Here is a 20,770-nt window from a genome sequence, read left to right on the forward strand (position 1 = left end):
AGCATCTCTCGACGCGCTGTCTCCGCGGGCCGCTGCGTCTGGTGGCGCTGTTGCGCCTCAACAGGCGCCCGCGCGTGGCCGTAGCCTTCCTGCTGCTGTGCCTCATCTACCACCACCATCAGTGCGGGCCAGCGGAAGCGGTAATAGATACTCTCTTCGCCCAACGACGATGACGGTGAGGCGATCAACAGGGAGCCGCCTCGCAGGCCATCTCTCCAGGTCGTGAACAATGCCGTGACTGGCCACTCCTCGGCCTCGCCTGAACCGTCGTGATGCCCTTGTTGGTGAGTCTTCAAGACCAGCTTGTCGAGGGCTCAAGCGGAGGTGAGGAGTCTGTGGAGACGACGTACGTGCGGGCCGCGGGAGGGGACACTGCTTTCTGAACATGAAGGTGAGCTTGGGCGCCGTCTCTACTTGCTGGTCGCTAGGCGCATCGCCAGCCTGCTCGCGAGGCTGAACCACAACCAACCGCTTCACCGGATCTTCTTCGTTGCACTCGTAGTCCATCTCGAGGTGGTACACGTACAACCCACCCTCATCCTTCTCCTTCATGGCCTCGCTGTTGATACCACTAGAGCTCTTGAGCGTAGCTCTCACCTTCAACGAAGGATCTACCTCCATAGAACGACATCATCACCATCAATGAAGAAGGGCCACTGGAAAAACGGATGGGCGAGGAATTTCGAAAAAAGGCGTCCAGCCAAAGCTTCTCGCTCCGGTTTGTCCCTGCAGGCCCAGGCGGGTCGAGGCGGTGCGACGAGGCCAAGGCGAGCAAGCTCCTGGAGAGGGAGCCGACAGTAAAAATCGAGACGTTGGAAGTGGAGCAGGACGGCGAGAGTGTGCATGAGGATAAGTTGAGAGAAACTCGTTGTTTTTGTTTGTGAAAGGTACAGCGCGAGTTGGTGGGTGTTGAGAGGGGAGGGGGATGATGGATGTGGAGTTGTTGGGCCAAGGGCGGGTGGAAGATAGGCTGACCGCAAAACGGCAGAGGCACGTCAGTGCACGGCACGCTGGAGAGCACGGGTGGCCCGCATAGAACCTTACTGCAAAGCCAAATAAATTAGAGATGTCGCACTGTGAGGCACTGTGGGTGGTACCAGTTATTCGTGGTAGCCAATGAAGATTGGCGTTGTGCTGACGGTCCACCGGGGCTTGTCCTCTATGATGAGGAACAGGCACGGGTGCCTGCTATCGGGCTCCCCGTTCTCGTCCTCCGCTTCGCTCCACGCGCCCGAGGTGGCTCCGAGCTGTTCCATTGCCGCGTCCATGAGGCCCGACTGCTTGTAGAACGGATCGCGAATGCTCATCGCAAACATCCTCAGATCTCCCGTTCCCACAAGCTCCGTCTCCAGGAGGTTGGCCGTGATATCCTCACGAACCAAGCTAACCTCCCATTCGGAATTCTCTGTGATCAATGGGTTAGAAGAAGAACGAAAAAGAATGAAGAAAGAAGGGTACCTGTGGGCGGTTCAATTGCCTTGGGCACGTTTGCCGTCCTCCTATTAGGCTTGGGTGCAGCTGCCCTCGCTGTCGCCTTAGTGGAGGTCCCTGTCGTCTTCGTCGAGCCTGCTGCCGCCTTCGTCGAGCCCGCTGCCGCCTTCGTCGAGCCCGCCGCCGCCTTCGTCGAAGCCCGCCGCCGCCTTCGTCGAGCCCGCCGCCGCCTTCGTCGAGCCCGCCGCCGCCTTCGTCGAGCCCGCTGCCGCCTTCTCAGCGATCTCCTCAGCCTTTCGCTTCTGCTGCCGGGTGACCACGGAGGTCGGGGGAAGCTCCTTCTTCTGTCATTTCAGGGCGGCGGCAGCAGGACTTGTGTCACCCTCAGCACTCTCTGCTTGCTTCCTCTTCTTCACCAACAGTCATCCTTCTCGGCCTCTTCCTTTTTTCTCACTCTCTCAGCAGCCGCCACCTCCTTTTTCTTCGTCTCCTCCTCTTCCTTTTGCTGTTTTTCTACCGCCGCTTGTTGTCATCGCTGTTGTAGCTCCTGCTTCTTGACGACTTCTGGCCTCTCCACAACCACTAGTTTCAAACCGGAAGAGTCCACGATGTTAAATGTGGATGTGCTGCGTATGAGCTGCTGAATGTCCTGCCAACGAAACAATCGAATGACAATTAGAATGACGAAACAGCGAGAAAGAACAAAAACGCGCACCTTCTGCGTCATAACGCCTCCGCTGTTGCCCTCTTCGCTATTGCAGCTGTCGTCGTCACCGCTGTCGTCGTCACCGCTGTCGCCGTTGTCGCTGTCTCCGTTGTCGCCACCGCCGTCACTGCCGTCGCCTTCACCGCCGTCGCCGTTGTCGCCTTCACCGCTGTCGCCGTTGTCGCCGTCTCCGTCGCCTTCACCGCTGTCGTCGCCACCGTCGCCACCGTTGCCACCGTCGCCACCGTCGCCACCATCGCCACCGTCGTCGTCACTGCCACCGCCGTCGTCGCTGCCATCGTCGTCGTCGCCGTGGTTGCCTTCATTGTGCTTTCTATTTTCTTCTTCTTCTATGACTTCCTCTTCGAGTTCGTACTCTTTGTGTATCGATTCAGCGTTGGTGTCAGGCTGAGCGTTAGCTTCACCTGCATCATCGTCACTCTTGTCCGAGCCGCCATTGCCCTCCTCCACATTCACGAGATCTGCGCTCCCATCCCCTGTTGTGGCTAGCCACTGCACCATGGTCAACAAAGATGCACTTGTGTATGAGGAAAGAGCTTGAGGGTACCTGAAGGACCGATTTGAACATCCAAGCCACTTTTGGCTTCGCCAAAGGATGGCATCCACTCTTGATCTGGTCTGCCCACCACGCCAAAGAGTCGGGCTTGTGAAAGAGCACTCCCCTCGGCAAGTTGGTGTCGTCATGCATGCGCTCATTGATAGTGCTGATTGCTTGACGGACCAGCAACTCACGCTCATCCAAATCTGCACCTCAATAGTGTGAGAATAGCCATGACTAACTAAAGGACGGAAAGTGACGTACCAGAGAGTAGCTTGGCCTTGTACTTGGCCAATGTGAGGCAAGGGTTTTGGGCTTGAAAGTCGTCGACCATTGTCTCGCCAAGTGCACGTCATAGTTCGCCCCTACGCGTGGAGAGCTAGAGATCGTTGAGTAAGCAATGTCAAAACAAAAAGGGGGCAAGGAGTAGTACCATGGGGGTGAGGCTCACCCGTATCCACTGCTTGCCGCCGCTTGACAGCCTTGTCTTGTTGCAATTCATTTCTTCAGCTTTTAACTGAAGCAATTCCTCAACCCCGTCTACTTCGAGCTGCTGTCACTCTGTGCCACTGAAGCATGCGTGGTCGAAGTAGATCTCCTCAACTTTGGTGAGGAAGAACAATGACACCTCCTTTCTGAGACCACCTGTTGGACAAGGTCACATGTAAGAATTGATCAAGAGCACAGTTTGTTTGGCACAGACAGCACCTTTGAGTTCGTTTGTCCAGACGGTTGACTATCATTGTGCAGAGCTCAATGAGCTGTGCAAGAGTTGCCTCAATCGTGCATAGGCGCTTCTGCATCTGTGCTCCATCTTCATCCCCTTCACGCGCTGGCACCTTTCCTGTGGGTTGTAGAAGAAAAACATTAAAAAAATGTAAAAACATCAAGAATCATGGGATTCCATACCTTGCACTCTTGCTTGGTTTGGCCTCACTTGCTTTGTTGCAGTAGTGGACCTTGAGGCATCCAATGCAACTGTACCTGCGCCCAGTTCACTAATTGATGAGATATTGTAGAAAAAAAAACATGCAATAAAATGAGCACCTTGCGCACAAGCCATGCTCAGCATTCCCTGACCAACTCTAATCACATTCAATTGCTGCATATTCAGACACAATCCTGCGATTCATTGGAAAATGTTAAAGAATTAAGCAGAATACAGATCAATAAGAAGCAAATCAGTGAACCTTGTGCACACAAGCCACACTTGACTTGTCTTGGCCATTTCCAATCACATTCAATTGCTTTGTATTCAGACACAATCCTGCGATTCATTGGAAAATGTTAAAGAATTAAGTGGAATACAGATTGATAAGAAGTGAATCAGTGAACCTTGTGCATGAGCCGCACTTGACTTGTCTTGGCCATTTCCAATCACGTTCAATTGCTTTGTATTCAGACACAATCCTGTACAATTGAACATGTGAAATTAAAAAATGTATCATTACACTACTTCAATTACAAGTAGCATGACGCACCTCCACTGCGCACATGCGTCATGTTGTCGTAGTGGTGGGAAGGCAAAAGCCTCTCCCCAGCACGCCTGCACGCTACCCCGACAGGGAGCGCAAAGACCTTTGCCTGCGTTTGCTGACCACTTGTTCCGTTCCGCTAATTCCGGGCTTCGTGCCAGGAAAAAACAGGGATGACAGGCTCTGCGGAACGCCTTCAGCCGTGTCGGAATCTGGAATATGCCACGCCAGATAATCACAGCATATTTGTGATTTTGGTGTATGTTCCGCAGAATCAAGTATCCCTGTTTTTTCCGGGCAGGAAAGGAATGTAAAAAGAAATGGTGTCGCAAAGCCTTTCTTTTCGTTGTGCTCCCTGTAGGGGCAGCACTCTCAGAGGTGTGGGGACCCCCTTTTGCCCTTTGGTCCCTCGTTCATCTTGAGGTGAGCTCATCTTGCCTCCTTTCCGTGCAGGACACTTGCTGCGTTTGCGAGCGTCTGATTTCAGCACCTGCTAATGCAGTACACTGTCCATCTTCCTAATGGCTTGTCTGATTGCACTAATCCATTGTTTAATGTGCAGATTTGGCCCCAGTGAATTGTGTGTTTGCCCTCTTCATCAATTTCACCAATTCATGCTACATTTCACTAACTGTGATGTGCAGGTGCCTGAGGGCCACAACATACAACATGCATCAAGCAACACACCGCAGATCACGTGGCACCAAGAAGCGGAAGCATGAGAAGCCAACAATGTACATTCCATTTGATATTTTTTCTACATCTTTCTAATGTTGTTTTGTGAAGGGTGGATGCAGCTCGCGCGCTTGCACATTACAAGCTAGGGCACAGATGGAAGACAATCTTTCATAATGTGATCTTGATGCGCAAGATCAAGCTGGTGTGTTTCTCTCTTCTAAAAATTGCTTTCTTGTTGACTAACGTTGTGTGTGTACAGCTGTGCGAGTATGAGATTTGTGTCTCTTATGACAATCTTCAGAGGTGACTGAAGAACATGAGCTTGCCTGAAGAAGCTGCTGTGATCCAGTACAACACGACCAGCATCTTCAGTGAAGTTGAGGAGGCGGCCTTCTACCTCCACCACTACCACCGTTGGGACCAGCACAGCAAGATTCACAACTTTGAGACACATTACTACACCAATGATATCAGATCTGGTGTTGACATCCTCTACCGCCGCCTCTTCGCTGTGCTCATTGAGTACACAGGGAGCTCCATTGATGAAGACAGCCTCTTCATGATCTACACCACCTTCCACAATGCTTTGTACTTCCCCTTCATCTTGTAAATGGTTTTCCATTTAACTTATGCCCTTGCTCTCATGTGCTTGTGCAAGACAGGTGGGAAAAGCACATACACATGTGGAAGCCAAGGAAGACGCAGAAGATTGAAGACCTGCTGATGATTGAGACACCAATGATAGAAGAACCTCTAGACCAGGTCCGTCTTTTCACTCTCTTAACGTTCTTTCTTCATTCTTTCTTCGTTCTTACCATTTGTTCATCAGCACCCAACTTCACCCTCGACCACGAGCAACGTTTCTACACCAGGAATGGGTGACAATGGACCTGCAGACAACAGCGATCCCTGTGCAAATGTTCGCCCAGCACTGGTGCGTTCTCCTCTCATTTGCATGTACTTTGATCATGTTGATAATGAGTGTTTGTCTCCAGAGTGATGAAGAACACCTGGCGGCCACCATCCACCCAATGCTGTCCAACTCAGATCGTCTGAAGCTCTGGGGCATCTCCACCAAGACAGTGGATGCCTACTCGCTTGATGGTTCTGAAAAGAAGCTGATTTGGTGGGTCATGGTCGATCAGCTGCACATGCACATGGCCCTCGACGAGAACAGGCCCAGTGGCGAGGGTGAGCATGAGGGTGAGCATGAGGGTGAGTACAAGGGCGCGGGTGAGTATGAGAGTGAGCATGAGGGCCAGATTGTTCAAGGCACAGGCGAAGGGCACAAGGGAAGCTACTGGACCAATGCGCCATGGTTCTTCCAATGTTCTTCATCAATGCCCACAAGCAACAGCGCTCATGCCATGCATCAATCAAAAGAATCTACATGTCTTTTGCGAATGCACCAACAGCAGAGCACTGCACAGTGAAATTGTGTGTACTGCTCTGCCACGTGCCAACGGGGTGTGACATCTTCAAGGCAGTCCATATCATGATCATCCAGCAGATGTGATTGCTGGAGCAAGGAGTTGATGTCAAGTTCACTGGCAGCAGGACAACACAGTGCTACAGCTCTACATACGCAGTGCTTGGCGATCATCCATCACAGGCCAAGCTAGCTGGTACATGTTTCCTCCTTCCTTGTCATCCCCTTCACCTTCGTTACTGACCTTAATACTTATTTACACCAGGACTGGCTGGGTGTGGATGGGCGGCATGCCAGTTCTGCCACAAGCCTGCGATGTTCTTTCGCTACACGAAATGGCCGTGCATGCGCAAGGACACCGGCGAGGAGATCAGGAAGCCAGGCAAGCGAAACCCCGACAGCTACCACAACCGCCACACCGAGGCGATCAGGAAGGCGACCTCAGGGCGACTGGGAACGGTGGGCGAGGGCAAGGACGATCTCAAGTACAACGGCTGGAGCACCAAGGCTCCAAGCCCGTTTTGGGATCTCCTGTGGATGCGCCAGTCATTCTTCCTCTGCTTCGGCATCTGCCTGCTCCACCTCGAGCTGTTGGGCAACGTTAAGGTACAGTCCTCCTTCAGTTAACTGTATTTGTATTAACATATTTATGTGCTCTTGTACACATACAGCGCCATCTACGGTACATGTGCGTCAAAAACGACATCTCCGCCGAGCTCAACCAGCGGATCAAGAGATACAGCCTGTTTCCCAGCAAGAGCAGCTTCACGACGCGCTTTGATTTCACCAAGAAGAACAAGAAGGTGCAGCAACATGTTGTGGCGCTCATCTTTTGTGTTCACAAATCATGGGTGTTGGACAGGGCGTCGCCTCCCTCACCGGCGGCGAGATGGAGAGCCTGCTCCAGGTGCTGGAGGTGTGCCTCAAGGGCCTCATCCAGAAGGAGGAGTTCAAATGCTGGACCCTCCACATCAACATTGTGTACCTCCTCCATGACACCAAGGAGTGGAGCAATGAGCTCCTGCAGCAGCTGACCAACAACACGGTCCTGTGGAAGGAGCAAATGGTACAACTCTATGCCAACACCACAGAGAAGAGGAAGAACACAAAAAAGACTGGGAAGGAGAGGAATAAGAAGGGAAAGGCGAAGAAGCAGGCGCGAAGGGTGGTGATGGATGGCGAAGAGCGCAAGCTGCTCAGTTTCGAATTTCCCAACTTTGAGACATGTGAGCATTGGGCAGACGTGATCAAGTTCCTTGGTCTGCCCATGTTCATGGACATGAAGCTCTGGGAGGAGTGGCATCTGGTGGCAAAGTGACTCAGCAGGTGGACAAACCAGTGGTACATCTGCAGGGATGTGCTCATATGAGTATGTGTCTTCTCTTTTCTCTTTTGCAAAAGGTCGTTTACTAACATAATCGTCAGACTCACGAGAAGGACGTCGTGCAGCGAAAGGCCCCACCGCGGCAAGCGAGGAGGAGAAGGGAGAAGGTTCCCTACAGCCTCACGCGCTCCCGTAAGGCCGCAGGCGCATTCATCGGCCAGCAGCACTCCCGACTCCGGCTTGGAGTGGTGCGCGAGCTTGCTGAGTCTGGGTGGGCGAGCACCAACGTCAGCTCAGTGCTCTCGCACGCAGGATGCCACTTCTACGGGCGCATCCTTCGATCGGAGCACGCCGTCGTCCTCCGTGTACCTCAAAGCCGCAGCGAGGTAAGTTTTGTTTCTCTCCTCTCCCTCATTTACTAATGCAGTCTTGTGTCGCTATCTCAGGACGAGTTCGTCTTCTCGACGACCAGTCCATCAGGCTTCTCCCACCTGGTGATCCCCATGAGCGTGTCGTTGTGGCGAGGATAGCGCGCGTTCTCTCCATCGAGCACAAGGGAGAGCGGATGCCGTGGCTCGAGGTGTGCTTCGCACAGCGCGTGCTAGATCGGCACTGGCTCTTCCTCAGCTTCAAGATGAGAGAGGCCCGCTTCTACGTGCCGCTAGGTTGGGGCGGGTGGACCATCGCGCGATGGATCAGTCTTCGTGCTGACTACAGAAACGTGCAATACCACCTCTACAATCACCGGACACTTTGGCTCCTCGCGGATCGATGGCCCCCAGGTCATGAGTCAAGACTCAAGGACAACAGGGACAACAAGGGCGAGGTGGATGAGGAGGATGAGGAGGACGAGGGGGTTTAGGCCGACCGCAGGACGTCGAGGTGCAGTGGCGAAGACAACTCGAGGGGCTTCGGTGTACAACATTTCAATTTTTTGCGACCAATACACCACTCACAACAACTCGACGTGGCCCGTTTCCGGATTCTGGGTTTCGCTGCGATGGGGGGGTGGTGGGCTTTTCTTGAGATCCTGGGCCTTCAGTTTTGCCAGTGCACAATCTCGCTGTTGTTGTTGTTCGTGTCGCGCAGGGCCTCGCTGATTGTGGTGTAGGGCGACTCAGCTGACCTGCATGAGGTGGTGCAGGTGCTGTTGGCGTCCATGTAGATTGTGGCGGCTGCTTGGGGCACGAGTGCGCAAGCCAGTGCGAAGAGGATGAGCAGGGTGATAGTGCTACTGAGGGAGTGGGTCATGATGATGGGCTGATGGGTGGTGTGATGATGAAGAAGGTAAACTACAACAACTATGGGCTGTGGCAGTGCAGCTCTTGTGTGCCTACTGAAGCAACAGTGGGGAAGAGCTGATTGGGCAAGGGACTTTGTACCCGCCACAATGAATCCTCCCAATTGCATGCTGTGACCACACGCTGGAATGCCAGCAATGGCAGCTCCTCATGGCTGGACCTGCACGGCATTCTGGAGTCCTATGAAACTCCCCCATGCCTTTCTTTGAAGCTCATACGACCAGGTCGGAGTCACAGGGTCATGGGGGCGTGGGAAGTTGTCGCTCTGTCGCCCCAAAAGTGTCGGCAAATGTGGAATGTGAGAAATTTCGGCCTGGCGAAGAAAATGGGGAAAGAAGGAAGAAGGTGGGCAAGAAGGCGCAGAGTTCAACATCGGCGGTAGAGATGACGCAGGAGTACCGTGTCCTTCCTCAGAAGCATTTCCCGAGAGACCCCACCAATGTCTCCACGGGCGAGCAGCGACACTGGAAGCAGTTCAAGGTAAAAATCGTGATTAATCGCCGCCAAATCTCCATCCCCTGCAATCTTCCGCAATTGGCAGATTTACCAGCGATTTTCCTGTAATCCTTTACGTTCGTTCTCTTGTGATGCGATTCAGTTTCCGGTGCTGATTAAGCAATATGGAGCGGTCACGAGCATCAACTTCTCGCCCGTCTCGCCGCACAACTTTGCCGTGACGAGCAGCAGCCGCGTGCAGATCTACAGCTCGGCCAGCCACAAGCCCGTGAAGACCCTCTCGCGCTTCAGGGACGTCGCCTACTCCGCCAGCTACCGAAACGACGGCAAGCTGCTCGTCGCCGGCGGAGAGGTCCCCGTCGTCCAGATCTTCGACCTGGGCTCCCGTGCCATCCTCCGTTCCCTCAGAGGCCACGAAAGGTGAGCTCTAGTCACCTCCAACAGCCACCAACGCCACCGCCATGACACGACACGACACGCACGGCACACGACACGCAATTACTCATTTTGGGTCTCTTCCCTGTTTCGTGCGCCCAGCCCCGTTCACGTGACCAAGTGGTCGCTGGACAACGTGCACATCTTCTCCTCGTCGGACGACAAGACCGTGCGCTACTGGGATTTGCCCACGGAGAAGGAGATCCAAATCATGAAGGGCCACCAGGTTCGGCCGATGCCTCTCGCGCGCGTGTGCGGTGGTGTGTGTGTGTACGTGCGTGTGCGGTGGTGTGCGGTTTGGGCTGACTGTGGTGGTGCCGGTTGCGCGGGCGGACAGGACTACGTGCGCTGCGGATCGACGGTCGCGTCGAGCCCTGCGTTGTGGATCAGCGGCGGCTACGATCACCGAGTCATTTTGTGGGACACCAGGTCGGGCCAGGCCGTCATCAAGATCAACCACGGCCACCCGCTCGAGGCCGTTCTCCCCTTCCCCTCCTCCACTCTCCTCTTCACTGCCGGTACGACGACCACCTGCAACTTGGCGGCCTCATTTCGTTAACTGTTGGGTGTGTGGTCGTGCAGGCTCTGACAACGAGATCCGAGTCTGGGACATTCTGGCCGGCGGACGCATGATCCGCTCGGTGTCCAACCACCAAAAGGCCATCACCACCCTCGCATTCAACGTACGACCTGCTGTGCGTGTGCGTGTGCGTGTGCGTGTGTGTGTGTGCGTCATCGCTGGTGTCGCGCTTGTTGTGTTGTTGACCTGGTTCAACCGCCTGAGCTCACATGAACTCACCGCGCTTAATGATATAAATGTATATCGCGAGCAGGCTGACGGCTCTCGTCTCATCTCCGGTTCGCTGGATCAACATCTTAAGATTTACGATGTTGTCGATTACTCCGTCGTGCACACCATCAAATACAACGCTCCCATCCTGTGCTCCGCTCTCTCGGTACCCCTCCCTCCCTCCTCTCTCCTCTCATTGCATCGCACGTCTCATTCTGATTGTGTGTGTGTGTGTGTCGCACACAGCCCGACAACACGCACCTGGTGACCGGTCTGAGCGATGGCATGCTCTCGATTCGCCATCGCCCCCAGAAGCCGTCGGAGCGCACGCAGGCGCTGGCCAAGAAGGACTCGCTCCAGGGCGGGTCGCACCGAGCCTTCCTGCGGGCCAAGCGCTTCGCTCATGTTCGTCCCTCCCCCCACCCCTCGTCGCCCATTGCGTAAAGGCGTTCGAGACTTGTCGCTCACTGGCTAACGCGACTTGCTTCGTTCTCCTCCAGAATGACCACGTCGTGTATAAGGTGTCGAAGAAGAAGATGGTCCGAGCGGACCACTTCATGCGAGCCTTCCGCTACAAGGACGCCCTGGACGACGTGCTCAAGGTACGCATGCACTATTTTTCTTCTTTATTGATAAGCAGTTATACTTTTTTATGCGCATAAATTGAAGAATTTAGTTGGTTACTTATTCTTTTTGTTTTGTTTGGTTTTATTTTTTCTTTCATGCAGATGAACACCAAGAAGATCTACCCGCTGCTCGAGGAGTTGGCGCACAGGAAGGCGCTGGGCCGCGCCCTCGCCGGAAGGAATGACGACGCGCTGTCGCCCATCCTGATCTACGTCTTGGCCAACATCACCAAGCCCCAGTACTCCCCGCTGCTCATCAAGATCGCCCACATCATCCTCAGTACGTAGAACCACTCGCTGTGCGTGTGCGTGTGCGTTTCCGTTTCCGTTTCCTGGTCGGCCGTATCTCACTCAACACATCACGCGCACGCACACATGCATGCAGACATCTACAGCGATGTGGCGGGTCAGTCTGCCATGATCTCCGACCTGCTGCGCAAGCTCCTGCTCAAGGTGAGGAAGGAGATCAACTTCCAGGAGCAGAGTCTGCGACTCCTGGGCACGCTCGACATGCTCATCAACTCCGCAGTCGCTGCTGCCGCCTTGCCCGCGCCTCTCTCCGCATAATGCTCTCTTCCTCCCCACTTCTGGAACGTTTCCCCTCTCCTCCTGGCTTCTCATCCCCCTCCTCTCTCTCTCTCTTCTCCTTGTCTCTGCCCCAACTGCGGTTATGCTGTTTTTACACCAACATTATTTATTATGAGAATAAACAAACAGGACTATTTGCCAAGGCTTCAATAGGGCTGTGGGGACCAGACAGGCCAGAGGGACCTGTCTGTTTTGGAGGTACCTCTGATGCTGCAGGTTTAGCCTTCATAGTTTGCATTCCTTTCCTATTACTGACCAGGAGCGCAGAAAAGGTGCGGGAATGCTGGGTATGGCTGGCAGTCAGCTGTTCACAAGACAGCGAACAATCTTGGCCGCTCCGATTGGCACGCCACCCACGCCCTAAATCTGTCACACCGGTTCGCTTACACACCTCCATAGTGACTCCGTTCAACGAGCATCATCATCGTCATCTTCTCCCTCTCGATCTCTTTTTTCCTCTTTCACATCATCTTCGCTGCCAAGCGCCCTCATATGGACAGGAAGCTTCGCTAAAACGATTCATCGAACAAGCAGAGGGGCACGAGAAGATATATAGAAGAAGGCGGTCATCAAGGTAAACAAGTTGATAGATCAAAGCTGAAGAAAGGCGAAATGTCATCAGACAGCGACGATATCGTCGTGACGCTCGAGGAGGATGGGGAGGAGAGCTACCGCTCCCTCTGCGCCGTCGACGAGGTCAGCCCAGCCATCCACCCGGGCAAGGCCCGTGTCGCGGGGATCCCGATCCCGCTGAAGCGCAGCGAGGGGGCGCGAAGCGAGGACGACCACTCGGCTCGGTTCTCGTCGTCGCCCACGACCGACGACGACGAGAGCGGGAGCAGCACGCGCAGCCGCAGCAGCAACAACAACAGCAACAGCGGGAGCGAAATCAGCGGCGGCGGAACGCCGGGCCGCAAAGCGAGCCTGGCGACCGACGGCGTGGAAGCCCGAGTCTTTGCCTCGGAGGCCGAACACAAGGCCTACAAGCGGATGAAGGCCCTCGAGGAGATCATCGAAACCGAGCGCGCCTACGTCAAATCGCTGGAGATCGTGAACAAGGTTTGATTCCACTCTTCTCCTTTTAGATCTATGATGGACTCATCATTCTCATCACCACCTCTCTCATTTCTTTTTGATGTTGTTGCAGTACTACCTCCAACCGCTGAAGAAAATCCTGACGCCTGACGAGATTGGGCAGATCTTCATCAACCTCCCCACCCTCCTCACGGTCAACAAGACCCTCTTGGCCCAGCTCGAGGAGCGATACCTGCTCGGCTCAGACTGTTGCCTGGGCGATGTTTTCCTCACCACGGTACGCGCCATGAGCGGTGGCAGGCCACTCCCACATTTCATTGGGGGGGGGCGGTTGGCTGAACCTTCTCGTTGGCTTGGTGGCATAGGCGGACTACCTCAAGTTCTACACCACCTACACGATCAAGCACACCGATGCGCTGGTGGTGGTGCGTCAGCTCAAACAGCGCAACGTCTACTTCAGCCCGTTTTTGAAAGTACACCTTCGCTCATGCCCCCTTTCCTCACTTGTTCGAGTGCTATGTCGCCTCGTAGGCTCGCGCGTGAGCTCACACACCTTCTTCTTCATCATCTTTCCTTGCGTGGTGACCCATCGCAGAAAATGCAAATGGAGCCGCAGTGTCAGAACACCTATTTAACCTCCTTCCTCATCAAGCCTGTACAGCGCATCTGTAAATATCCATTGCTCATCAGGGTATGTGCGCCGTGGGTCCTCTCTGTGAACTCCTGTAAAACAGTTAAGGCATTATGATGAATGTTGGTGGGCTCACTCGTTGTGTTTCTCTCTCTCTCTTCCACCCGACAGGAACTCATCAAGTACACACCCGAGGGGCACAATGACCTGGAGGACCTCCGCGCCGCGCTAGACAAGGTCAACAGCGTGGCTGAGCACCTCAACAAGCACCACCTCAAAGCTCAGAACATCAGTAAGATGATGGAGATCCAATACTCGCTCACGGGCATCGGCAAGGTACACCAACACGCCTCCCCTCGCATCGACAAACAATCATGTTGGTCTGTACAACTTGCTGACATTATCATCGTCATCATCTTCATCTTCTTCATCATCAGCGAACACTTCTGGAGCCGCGGCGGGTGTTCAAGGTGGAGGCCGACCTCAACCTGTCGAAGAGCCTGCACAGGAAGGGGGTCCGGAAGTTTTTCCTCTTCAACGACCTGCTGATCATCGCCAAGATCAAGAAGGAGTACCGACAAAAGGAAAAGGAGGACCAGCAGGGCGACGGCAGCCATTCGCCACGAAAGGGTAGAAAACCACCACCCAACAATCAATCAAACAATCAATCAAGCAAAATCAATCAAACAAACAAACAATCAAACAACACACTGCTTGTGATGTCACGCTGATTGCTTGGCTGTGTGGCGCTCTCAGGTATTTATGAGGTGAAGGTGTGGCTTCCGTTGACGCTGGTGCTGATTCGAGACATCGAGGACACGCCAGGTAATCAATCCTCTCCTGCACTGCCTGTGATGGTGTGTAATTGTCGGGCCGATGACTGATGAACGTACACCTCGATTCAGCTACCAAGAACGTGTTCGAGCTGTGGGAGGAGAAGGACACGACGGTGAAGGAGGCCAAGAAGGCCAAGAGCAAGAACTGGGTCGTCTACGCCAAGTCGCCCGAAGAGAAGGCGAAGTAGATCAGCTCCATCGAGAAGTACAAGAGGAAGCTCGAAGCCGAAAACGAACCGGCGTCACCCGACGATAACGGTAACGGTACGACAATCGCACACACCGCACACAATACGCAACTCGCACCCCCGCATACGCAGCGGCGTGAACTGAATGGCTTATCTCTGGCGCTGGCGGGCGCGGCGACACTTCAGGCAAAACGTTGGATACCTCGAAGTCGCTGAAGATGCCGCGATCCAAGTCCTCGCGACAGCTCCAGCGCGGGACGCTCAAGATAATCAGCCTCGACGTCAAGCAGGACAAGTCAGCGTCGCTCGGCAGCAGCGGTATGTCATCACAGCCCAGTCCGTCTTCCTCGGACTTCCCGCCGTGGAATCGGCCATCGCCGGCACTGCTCACGCGCGTAGAACCGAGACGCGGCACCGTAGGTGAAATCGCCCAGCACTCCAAAGTCAAGACCAATCGGGAAGTCGTACGACCACCGCCAACAACAACCCCTTATTGAGGATTTATAATTGTCATCTGCTCATCATGATGTGGAGCAGACGCAAGAAGGTGAACTCGGCCTGTCGCCTCGAGGGCGAGGGCTGAGCACGAAGGAGAGCCCGGCGGCCCGCAAGGGCATCGACCTCAACATCCACAGCCAGCCGGTTCCTTCACCGGCCTCATCGCCGGCGCTGTTGGGCGCCACCAACGGCTCGCGCTTCTCGGCCCTCTCGGGCTCGCACCAGAGCCTTCCCGGCAGCAACTGGGTCTCGTCGTCGCCCGGCTCCAGCACCTTCGCGCCTCTCTCCTCCTCTTCGGTGGCCTCACCACCAGAGTCGCCGCGCTCGGGCTTCGGCCTGGGCGGCTCGGCCGTCTCCGCCGGTATCGGGACGTCGCCGGCGCCGCGACGCAAGAGCCGGCGGCTGTCGGCCGCGACGCCGATGTCGCCCTCCGGCGCGCACGGCGGCCTGATCGTGCCCACTTCAGGGTCGCTGTCGGCCAACAGTCTCCCCAGCACCCCAACGTCGCGTCGGTTCCGCCTCTTCGGCGGCGGCAAGGCCTCCGACAGCGGCGAAGAAGACAACATCGGCCCGAGCAAGGCCTCACCGACCGCAACGTCGGCCCTGCAGGCTCAGTTGTCGGCGCGAGGGGACGGCGATGCTGACAGCGGCGGCGAGGAGGAGTCGGCTGAGGGCTCGGGCTCGAGCCGGCGGCGCGGGCTCAGCTTCACCCGACGAAGCAAGAGGACGGAGGTCTCCAAGGTCCAAGACGACTCAGAAGAGGAGAAAGAGAAGGAGAAGGAAAAGGATAACAGGGCGAGCAAGATGAAGCGTAGCGGGAGCTTCGTGGTGCTCAGCAGCCGGCTGGACAAGAAGACGGGCGAGAGCGGCAGGAAGCTCTCGGGCAAGGATGATTCGGAGACGAAGCCGGCCTCGGGCAGCGGCAAGGTGCGGAAGCGATCGGAAGGTGACGCTGCGGCCGCGGCGGCCGCGAAGGCGCCGCTCTCATTCGGGAGCGAGGGCTTAGGCTCTCTTGACGAAGACGACAACGATGAACACTGAGAGGGCAACGAAGCAAGAAGAGATCTTAGGCAGCAGCTCCCTCGTGAGGGAGCAATGCAATTGTACATTTAAGTTTTGGTACAACCACGACCCTGCAACCAACAAGACCACACCCGAGTTGTTGGGTTTCAGGCTTTTTCTTGGAACCCCCACTCCACAAATCTTCCGTTTTGGCCCAGGCCTCCATCCGATCTTCCCCCTCTTGCAACACCGCACAGGTTCGCCCAGCTTATGTGGCCACATGTAGATTGATAGGATTGATAGGATTTGATTTCCCTTCTCACGATTTACAAATGCAGATAGAATTGAACAGGTATAGCATGGCAGGCGAACAACAACAACCTGGCGCGCCCACCCCCTCGGCTGGGGCACTGAAGACCGGAGGGCGGGCTGACACTGCGCAGCAGGCCAAGCAGCCGCGGCAGTCTGACCGTGAGGACTGCATTCCGTGCCACCTCGCCAGCGGAGGCATGATGACCATCGCTGGTCTCTACAGCCTCGTCGGCGCACGACGTGGCACCGATCTCCTCGGTCAGAAAGGTAGGGCTCGCCGTGTCGTGCGATGCGTGTGTATTGTGCGTGTGGCGTCGACTGGGCACTCACCTCGTCTTGGCAGTGACGTCCAAGGGTTGGCTGGGCTTCGTGGGAAGCTGCTTGACGGTGGGCGGCCTGTTCTTTGCGGCGCAGCCATGGCTCAACCCCTACCTCCCCTCGTCCTTGCAATCCGAACGTCTCAAGAAGTGATTCCTCTACGACTTGCACCACCTTGAAGGGAACTCGCTCCTGGTCGTTTTAACTCCACGGATGATGAAGTCCTGGCTGGGTACAGGGACGCTGCACCACCCTACGTTCTTGAGCTTGCCAGAGAGTCGCTACTCGGGTGCGGACGAAGTTGTCGTACCTCCGAGGCGGTGGCAGGCTCTAGCCTGACACGACCAACAAGAGGACTGATAAGAGGCTTCCACACGAGCAGTCCACTACACAAAGGGAGTACTGACGGTGAACAGTTCCCTCCTCCTTGAACACTCTCAAGTTTTAGGGTTGGTCGGGCTTGAAAGCGATTGGGCGCGAAAAGCGTGTCCCTTGCCTCTTTAGTGGGCGCAGGCGCGGTGCTGGTGAAGTCCAAAAGGAGGAAACCGAGTACGAGCGAGAAGGAGGTAAACGCTTCGCTGGTGGCCGCTGCTCGCTACCTCCTACTTGAAGCTCGCGCCATCTACAAGCAATCTTTGCGCCCCGAGGGTCGTTCGATCTGTTCAGAACAGGAGTTGCTGTGCGGCTGTAAAGGTCCGGTAGGTGTTTCTTTTTCCTCTCCACCACAGCTCTTAGGTTGGATCCGATCAACCTCTTCTTGGCTCGGCTGAACGCACACGGCAGCAACGAATTTCCTTTCGGAATCATTCGCAGTCAATCCCAAACCCTCAAATTTCCACCCCGCAAGATGAGGATCACGAACGAGGCCCCCTCACGAACCTCCTTCCAGACGTGCCAAGCAACAAGTTCGAGATTACTCGCGAGATTGAAAGACTGATACCTCGCTTACATCACAGAGCAACATGGAGAGCCGGAGGCCCAGCCGCGTTCGTAAATTGACACAAAAGATGAGCGATTTCGCCAAGGATGAAGAGGCCTCCTCCCTCCTTCAGCTGTTAGATGGACGGCTCCGCCTCGGGACAGAACCAGACGCAGTCGTCAAGGAAGAACGGAACTTGTCCAAGGTGAGCGAGACCGCTACGGCGCTGCGGCGTAGTGGCGGACGAGCAGCCGCGCAGCGCGAGCACAGGGAAGACGAAGGAGAGGAGGAAAGGGCAGACTGGGACCAGTTTCAAGTCCACCCGCTCGACCGAGGCAAAGCGCCCAGCCACCCTAAGCCCAAGCGCGACCAGAGCCGAGCCATGGGAGACGCACCCCCCTCCACCACGAGCAGCGTCGACAGCCGCCAAGCCCTCATCGATCAGTCCATCAAGCAGCACCGACAGGTACCCTTTTTCGAAAGGCCTCCGGCCTCCTTTGCCTCTAATCACCAACAGCTGCGAGTAGACTAACTCCGCGACATCCGGCGTGCAGTTGTTCTTTGGCGTGCCTGTGTCGATGCAGGAGGAGAGCTTCTTGTCGCTGGCCGCGATCTCTTGCTTCTTTGCGGACTCCGACGACGACGAGGGAGCCAGGACAAAGACCAAGGAGCGGCGCGGCCGAGCATTCATGGCCGACTCTGACGACTCGGAAGACGGCAGGCTGCGACTCAGCCGCAGTGCAGGCAAGCGGAACCGCCAGCGCGACAAGCTCCCACACGACGATGTGAGTTTGTCGAAGACCAGCGCAGACCAGGGAGGAAGGAAGAGGAGCTTCAGCGATGTCAGCGCAAATGATCACACGGTGAAGGGAAAGGCCTCTAGGCGGAGCACGAGCGGAGCGCCAGCGCCGGCCGAGCAGAAGAGAAAAGAGAAGAAAGACAAGAAGAGAGACAAGAAGAAGGCCGATAAAAGTAAGCGACACAAAGCCGGCAAGGTATGGGCGCTCGACAACCTGCCGGAGCTGCCGGGTCTGGAGTACATCAAGGCCAACCTCTATAAGTACCCTCTCCTACGCCTTCTCCCTTTTCGCTTGGCCCAGTCCAACCTTAAACGTCAATCGCAGGTGCAGGAAGCCCAAGCTGGAGCGAGCTATGGGGTGCGAGTGCAAAGAGCGTTGCTTGTCTTGCCCGTGCCGGTACGCTCGCTCAACGCTCACTGCCCAGTGATTTACCACCAACCTTCTGCACGTCCGCCCACTAGTGGTGCTCAGATGGAGTGCTGCCACAGCAGCTCAGCCGAAGACCCCTGTAAGTGCTCAGGTACGTCTCAAAACTGGTGGCTTTCTTTATTACAAGTGGACTGTCAGAGGCCTTACCGTGTCCGTTTCAGCCAAGTGCAAGAACCAACGGCTGACGAAGGGAAAGGTTGCTCCCATCGCGGTGGTGAAGACAACGAAGAAGGTATGCTGTTCTGCCTTAGCACGGACACCGCAGCCACATTCGTTACACCAAAGCGACTCACAAGCCTGATCTTGCGACAGGGTTATGGTGTGATTGCGGATGCCACCATCAAGCCTCGTTCGCTCATCATCGAGTATGTGGGAGAGGTACGTGGAAACAGCGCCGTATTGGTACGACTCAATGCCCAACTGTCCGCTGACCGGAAGTTCATGTGCTAGGTCATCTCCGAAACCGAGAAGAATCGTCGGATGAAGCGGAGGGACGATGACGGCAACTGCTACTTCATGGAGCTCTACTCGCAAAAGGTCTCCATGCAAAGAAGATCTTTGTACGTTCTTTTTGAGTAGCTTTCATCCTTATCGCCTCGGCGCTCTTATCAGAATGACTGACGACACGCCGACGCAGCCCTAAGCGACCGACCAGCGGTGGAGAGGTCAAAGACTCACCTGAACCCGAGGACTCGAAGGAAGACCGCGAGAGCGGCAAGGCCAAGAAGAAGAAGAAGTCCAAGCCAAGGACCGAGGAGGAGATCCGGGACAGGAAGAGCCGGAAGGGTCTCAAGCTAGCCTGCAGCAACTGCCGCATGTCTCATCTTGCCTGCTCGCACGAGACCCCGTGCAGCCGCTGTGTAGAAAAGGTGTGAGCCCAACCCTCTCGCCCCTTTGTGGGCGTCATCGTAGCGCAAGCCAAGAACTCACGCTTGCGATGAATGTTGGCACAGGGAATGGCCGATTCGTGCGTATTCATTCCGAAACGTCGCAGGCGCACCTACCAACAAATCGAGGAGGACAAACGCAAGGAGCGAGAGAAGGAAAAGAAGAAGCGCGCACGGGAGAAGAAGAAGCCGGCCAGCGCCAAGGAGGCCGTGGCCGAAAGCAAGGCGGAGCGGGCTGCTTCAGATGACGAAGAGAATGAAGCGATGAACGTCGATGCGCCGGAGGAGAAGAGCCGCGCCGATGGAGACGCGGACAAATCGGTAGACGAGCCCATCAAGACGAAGAGCGAAGCCGTAGACGATATCAACGACGAAGGCAGCGAAGAGGAAGCACTGGCGCAGCTGCTCTGCGCGATGCCCACGCGGGTCGGACTGTTCGGCGGCGCCACCGATAGCGATGGCATGGCCACGAGTGGCCAGGAGCGTGGAGCTCCCCGCGCCAAGGGCAACGACGATGGCGAGGATGAGTACAAGGACGAGGGAGAGGACTACGCTGACTCAGATGACTACGAGAGCACTGGCGACGAGGAAGATGGCGAGTCGAGCCGTACCGATGGAGGTGTCAAAGCCGGCGCCATGATCAGGAGGTGGTACATCGACGCTGCGGAGAAAGGCAACGCGGCCCGCTTCATCAACCACTCCTGCCAGCCGAACTGTGTCGTTGAGCGGTGCGTGACCACCCACTCAAGACCATGCCTATCAAACGCGTATTCACGTGCCGAGCGTGGTGGGGTTTAGGTGGCAATGCGGTGAGCAGATGCGCTTGGGCATCTTCGCTGCGGTCAAGATCAAGAAAGGGGAAGAGATCACCTACGACTATGCATTTCAGTACGACTACGCCGAGTACGTTGGTGGTGGCGCACATCCTTGCCTCGGTCCCTTCGTTTCTGATCAACCTTTTTGTGCCCCCTTCTTCGCTTTCCTCCTGACAGGCGCGACAACAACAAGAAGGGCAAGAGGCGCGAGTGTCACTGCGGTGCTGCAGAGTGCGTGGGCAAAATTTGAAGCTTTCGCACCATGCGCATACTCAAGACTCGTGGTGTGTACGCAGTTGTAT

General features: G+C 55.6%; 12 protein-coding genes and 1 pseudogene across 12 annotated transcripts; 8 read left to right on the plus strand and 5 right to left on the minus strand.

Moving 5' to 3' along the window:
* Positions 1-292: 292 nt before the first annotated feature.
* Positions 293-552, minus strand: ACA1_220430 (uncharacterized protein; the record flags this gene model as incomplete). The annotated part of the gene is given in 2 exon segments (XM_004337249.1): positions 293-333; positions 351-552. 2 exon segments carry the CDS (start codon positions 550-552, stop codon positions 293-295), a joined length of 243 nt encoding a protein of 80 aa, XP_004337297.1.
* Positions 553-1,100: 548 nt separating this feature from the next.
* Positions 1,101-1,316, minus strand: ACA1_220440 (uncharacterized protein; the record flags this gene model as incomplete). The annotated part of the gene is made up of 1 exon (XM_004337250.1): positions 1,101-1,316. One exon carries the CDS (start codon positions 1,314-1,316, stop codon positions 1,101-1,103), a length of 216 nt encoding a protein of 71 aa, XP_004337298.1.
* Positions 1,317-1,535: 219 nt separating this feature from the next.
* On the minus strand, positions 1,536-1,857 carry ACA1_220450 (uncharacterized protein; the record flags this gene model as incomplete). Its single annotated transcript, XM_004337251.1, has 2 exons — positions 1,536-1,775; positions 1,852-1,857. 2 exons carry the CDS (start codon positions 1,855-1,857, stop codon positions 1,536-1,538), a joined length of 246 nt encoding a protein of 81 aa, XP_004337299.1.
* Positions 1,858-1,960: 103 nt separating this feature from the next.
* Positions 1,961-3,030, minus strand: ACA1_220460 (uncharacterized protein; the record flags this gene model as incomplete). The annotated part of the gene is made up of 4 exons (XM_004337252.1): positions 1,961-2,080; positions 2,147-2,650; positions 2,706-2,902; positions 2,961-3,030. 4 exons carry the CDS (start codon positions 3,028-3,030, stop codon positions 1,961-1,963), a joined length of 891 nt encoding a protein of 296 aa, XP_004337300.1.
* Positions 3,031-5,033: 2,003 nt separating this feature from the next.
* Positions 5,034-5,459, plus strand: ACA1_220470 (uncharacterized protein; the record flags this gene model as incomplete). Its single annotated transcript, XM_004337253.1, has 2 exons — positions 5,034-5,051; positions 5,163-5,459. 2 exons carry the CDS (start codon positions 5,034-5,036, stop codon positions 5,457-5,459), a joined length of 315 nt encoding a protein of 104 aa, XP_004337301.1.
* Positions 5,460-5,892: 433 nt separating this feature from the next.
* ACA1_220480 (uncharacterized protein) lies at positions 5,893-6,166 on the minus strand (the record flags this gene model as incomplete). Its single annotated transcript, XM_004337254.1, has 2 exons — positions 5,893-5,939; positions 6,007-6,166. 2 exons carry the CDS (start codon positions 6,164-6,166, stop codon positions 5,893-5,895), a joined length of 207 nt encoding a protein of 68 aa, XP_004337302.1.
* Positions 6,167-6,593: 427 nt separating this feature from the next.
* On the plus strand, positions 6,594-7,596 carry ACA1_220490 (uncharacterized protein; the record flags this gene model as incomplete). Its single annotated transcript, XM_004337255.1, has 3 exons — positions 6,594-6,884; positions 6,950-7,081; positions 7,141-7,596. The coding sequence occupies 3 exons, from the start codon at positions 6,594-6,596 to the stop codon at positions 7,594-7,596; spliced, it is 879 nt and encodes a 292-aa protein (XP_004337303.1).
* A 122-nt stretch (positions 7,597-7,718) lies between these two features.
* ACA1_220500 (uncharacterized protein) lies at positions 7,719-8,464 on the plus strand (the record flags this gene model as incomplete). The annotated part of the gene is made up of 2 exons (XM_004337256.1): positions 7,719-7,988; positions 8,030-8,464. Coding segments are annotated over 2 exons (705 nt in total), but the record flags the coding sequence as incomplete, so codon positions are not given.
* Positions 8,465-9,287: 823 nt separating this feature from the next.
* Positions 9,288-11,777, plus strand: ACA1_220510 (U3 small nucleolar RNA-associated protein 15 family protein; the record flags this gene model as incomplete). The annotated part of the gene is made up of 10 exons (XM_004337257.1): positions 9,288-9,383; positions 9,502-9,779; positions 9,897-10,020; positions 10,132-10,312; positions 10,377-10,477; positions 10,628-10,750; positions 10,831-10,989; positions 11,085-11,186; positions 11,313-11,490; positions 11,596-11,777. 10 exons carry the CDS (start codon positions 9,288-9,290, stop codon positions 11,775-11,777), a joined length of 1,524 nt encoding a protein of 507 aa, XP_004337305.1.
* A 633-nt stretch (positions 11,778-12,410) lies between these two features.
* Positions 12,411-16,027, plus strand: ACA1_220520 (annotated as a pseudogene).
* Positions 16,028-16,347: 320 nt separating this feature from the next.
* ACA1_220530 (uncharacterized protein) lies at positions 16,348-16,771 on the plus strand (the record flags this gene model as incomplete). Its single annotated transcript, XM_004337258.1, has 2 exons — positions 16,348-16,567; positions 16,644-16,771. 2 exons carry the CDS (start codon positions 16,348-16,350, stop codon positions 16,769-16,771), a joined length of 348 nt encoding a protein of 115 aa, XP_004337306.1.
* Positions 16,772-17,625: 854 nt separating this feature from the next.
* ACA1_220540 (Histone-lysine N-methyltransferase) lies at positions 17,626-19,641 on the plus strand (the record flags this gene model as incomplete). The annotated part of the gene is made up of 7 exons (XM_004337259.1): positions 17,626-18,003; positions 18,122-18,597; positions 18,672-18,733; positions 18,928-18,998; positions 19,079-19,144; positions 19,217-19,303; positions 19,411-19,641. 7 exons carry the CDS (start codon positions 17,626-17,628, stop codon positions 19,639-19,641), a joined length of 1,371 nt encoding a protein of 456 aa, XP_004337307.1.
* An 81-nt stretch (positions 19,642-19,722) lies between these two features.
* ACA1_220550 (SET domain containing protein) lies at positions 19,723-20,718 on the plus strand (the record flags this gene model as incomplete). The annotated part of the gene is made up of 3 exons (XM_004337260.1): positions 19,723-20,381; positions 20,452-20,556; positions 20,646-20,718. 3 exons carry the CDS (start codon positions 19,723-19,725, stop codon positions 20,716-20,718), a joined length of 837 nt encoding a protein of 278 aa, XP_004337308.1.
* Between the last annotated feature and the right edge of the window lie 52 nt (positions 20,719-20,770).

The sequence above is a fragment of the Acanthamoeba castellanii genome, assembly GCF_000313135.1.
Source record: "Acanthamoeba castellanii str. Neff unplaced genomic scaffold scf7180000084758, whole genome shotgun sequence".
Taxonomy (NCBI): domain Eukaryota; phylum Discosea; order Longamoebia; family Acanthamoebidae; genus Acanthamoeba; species Acanthamoeba castellanii.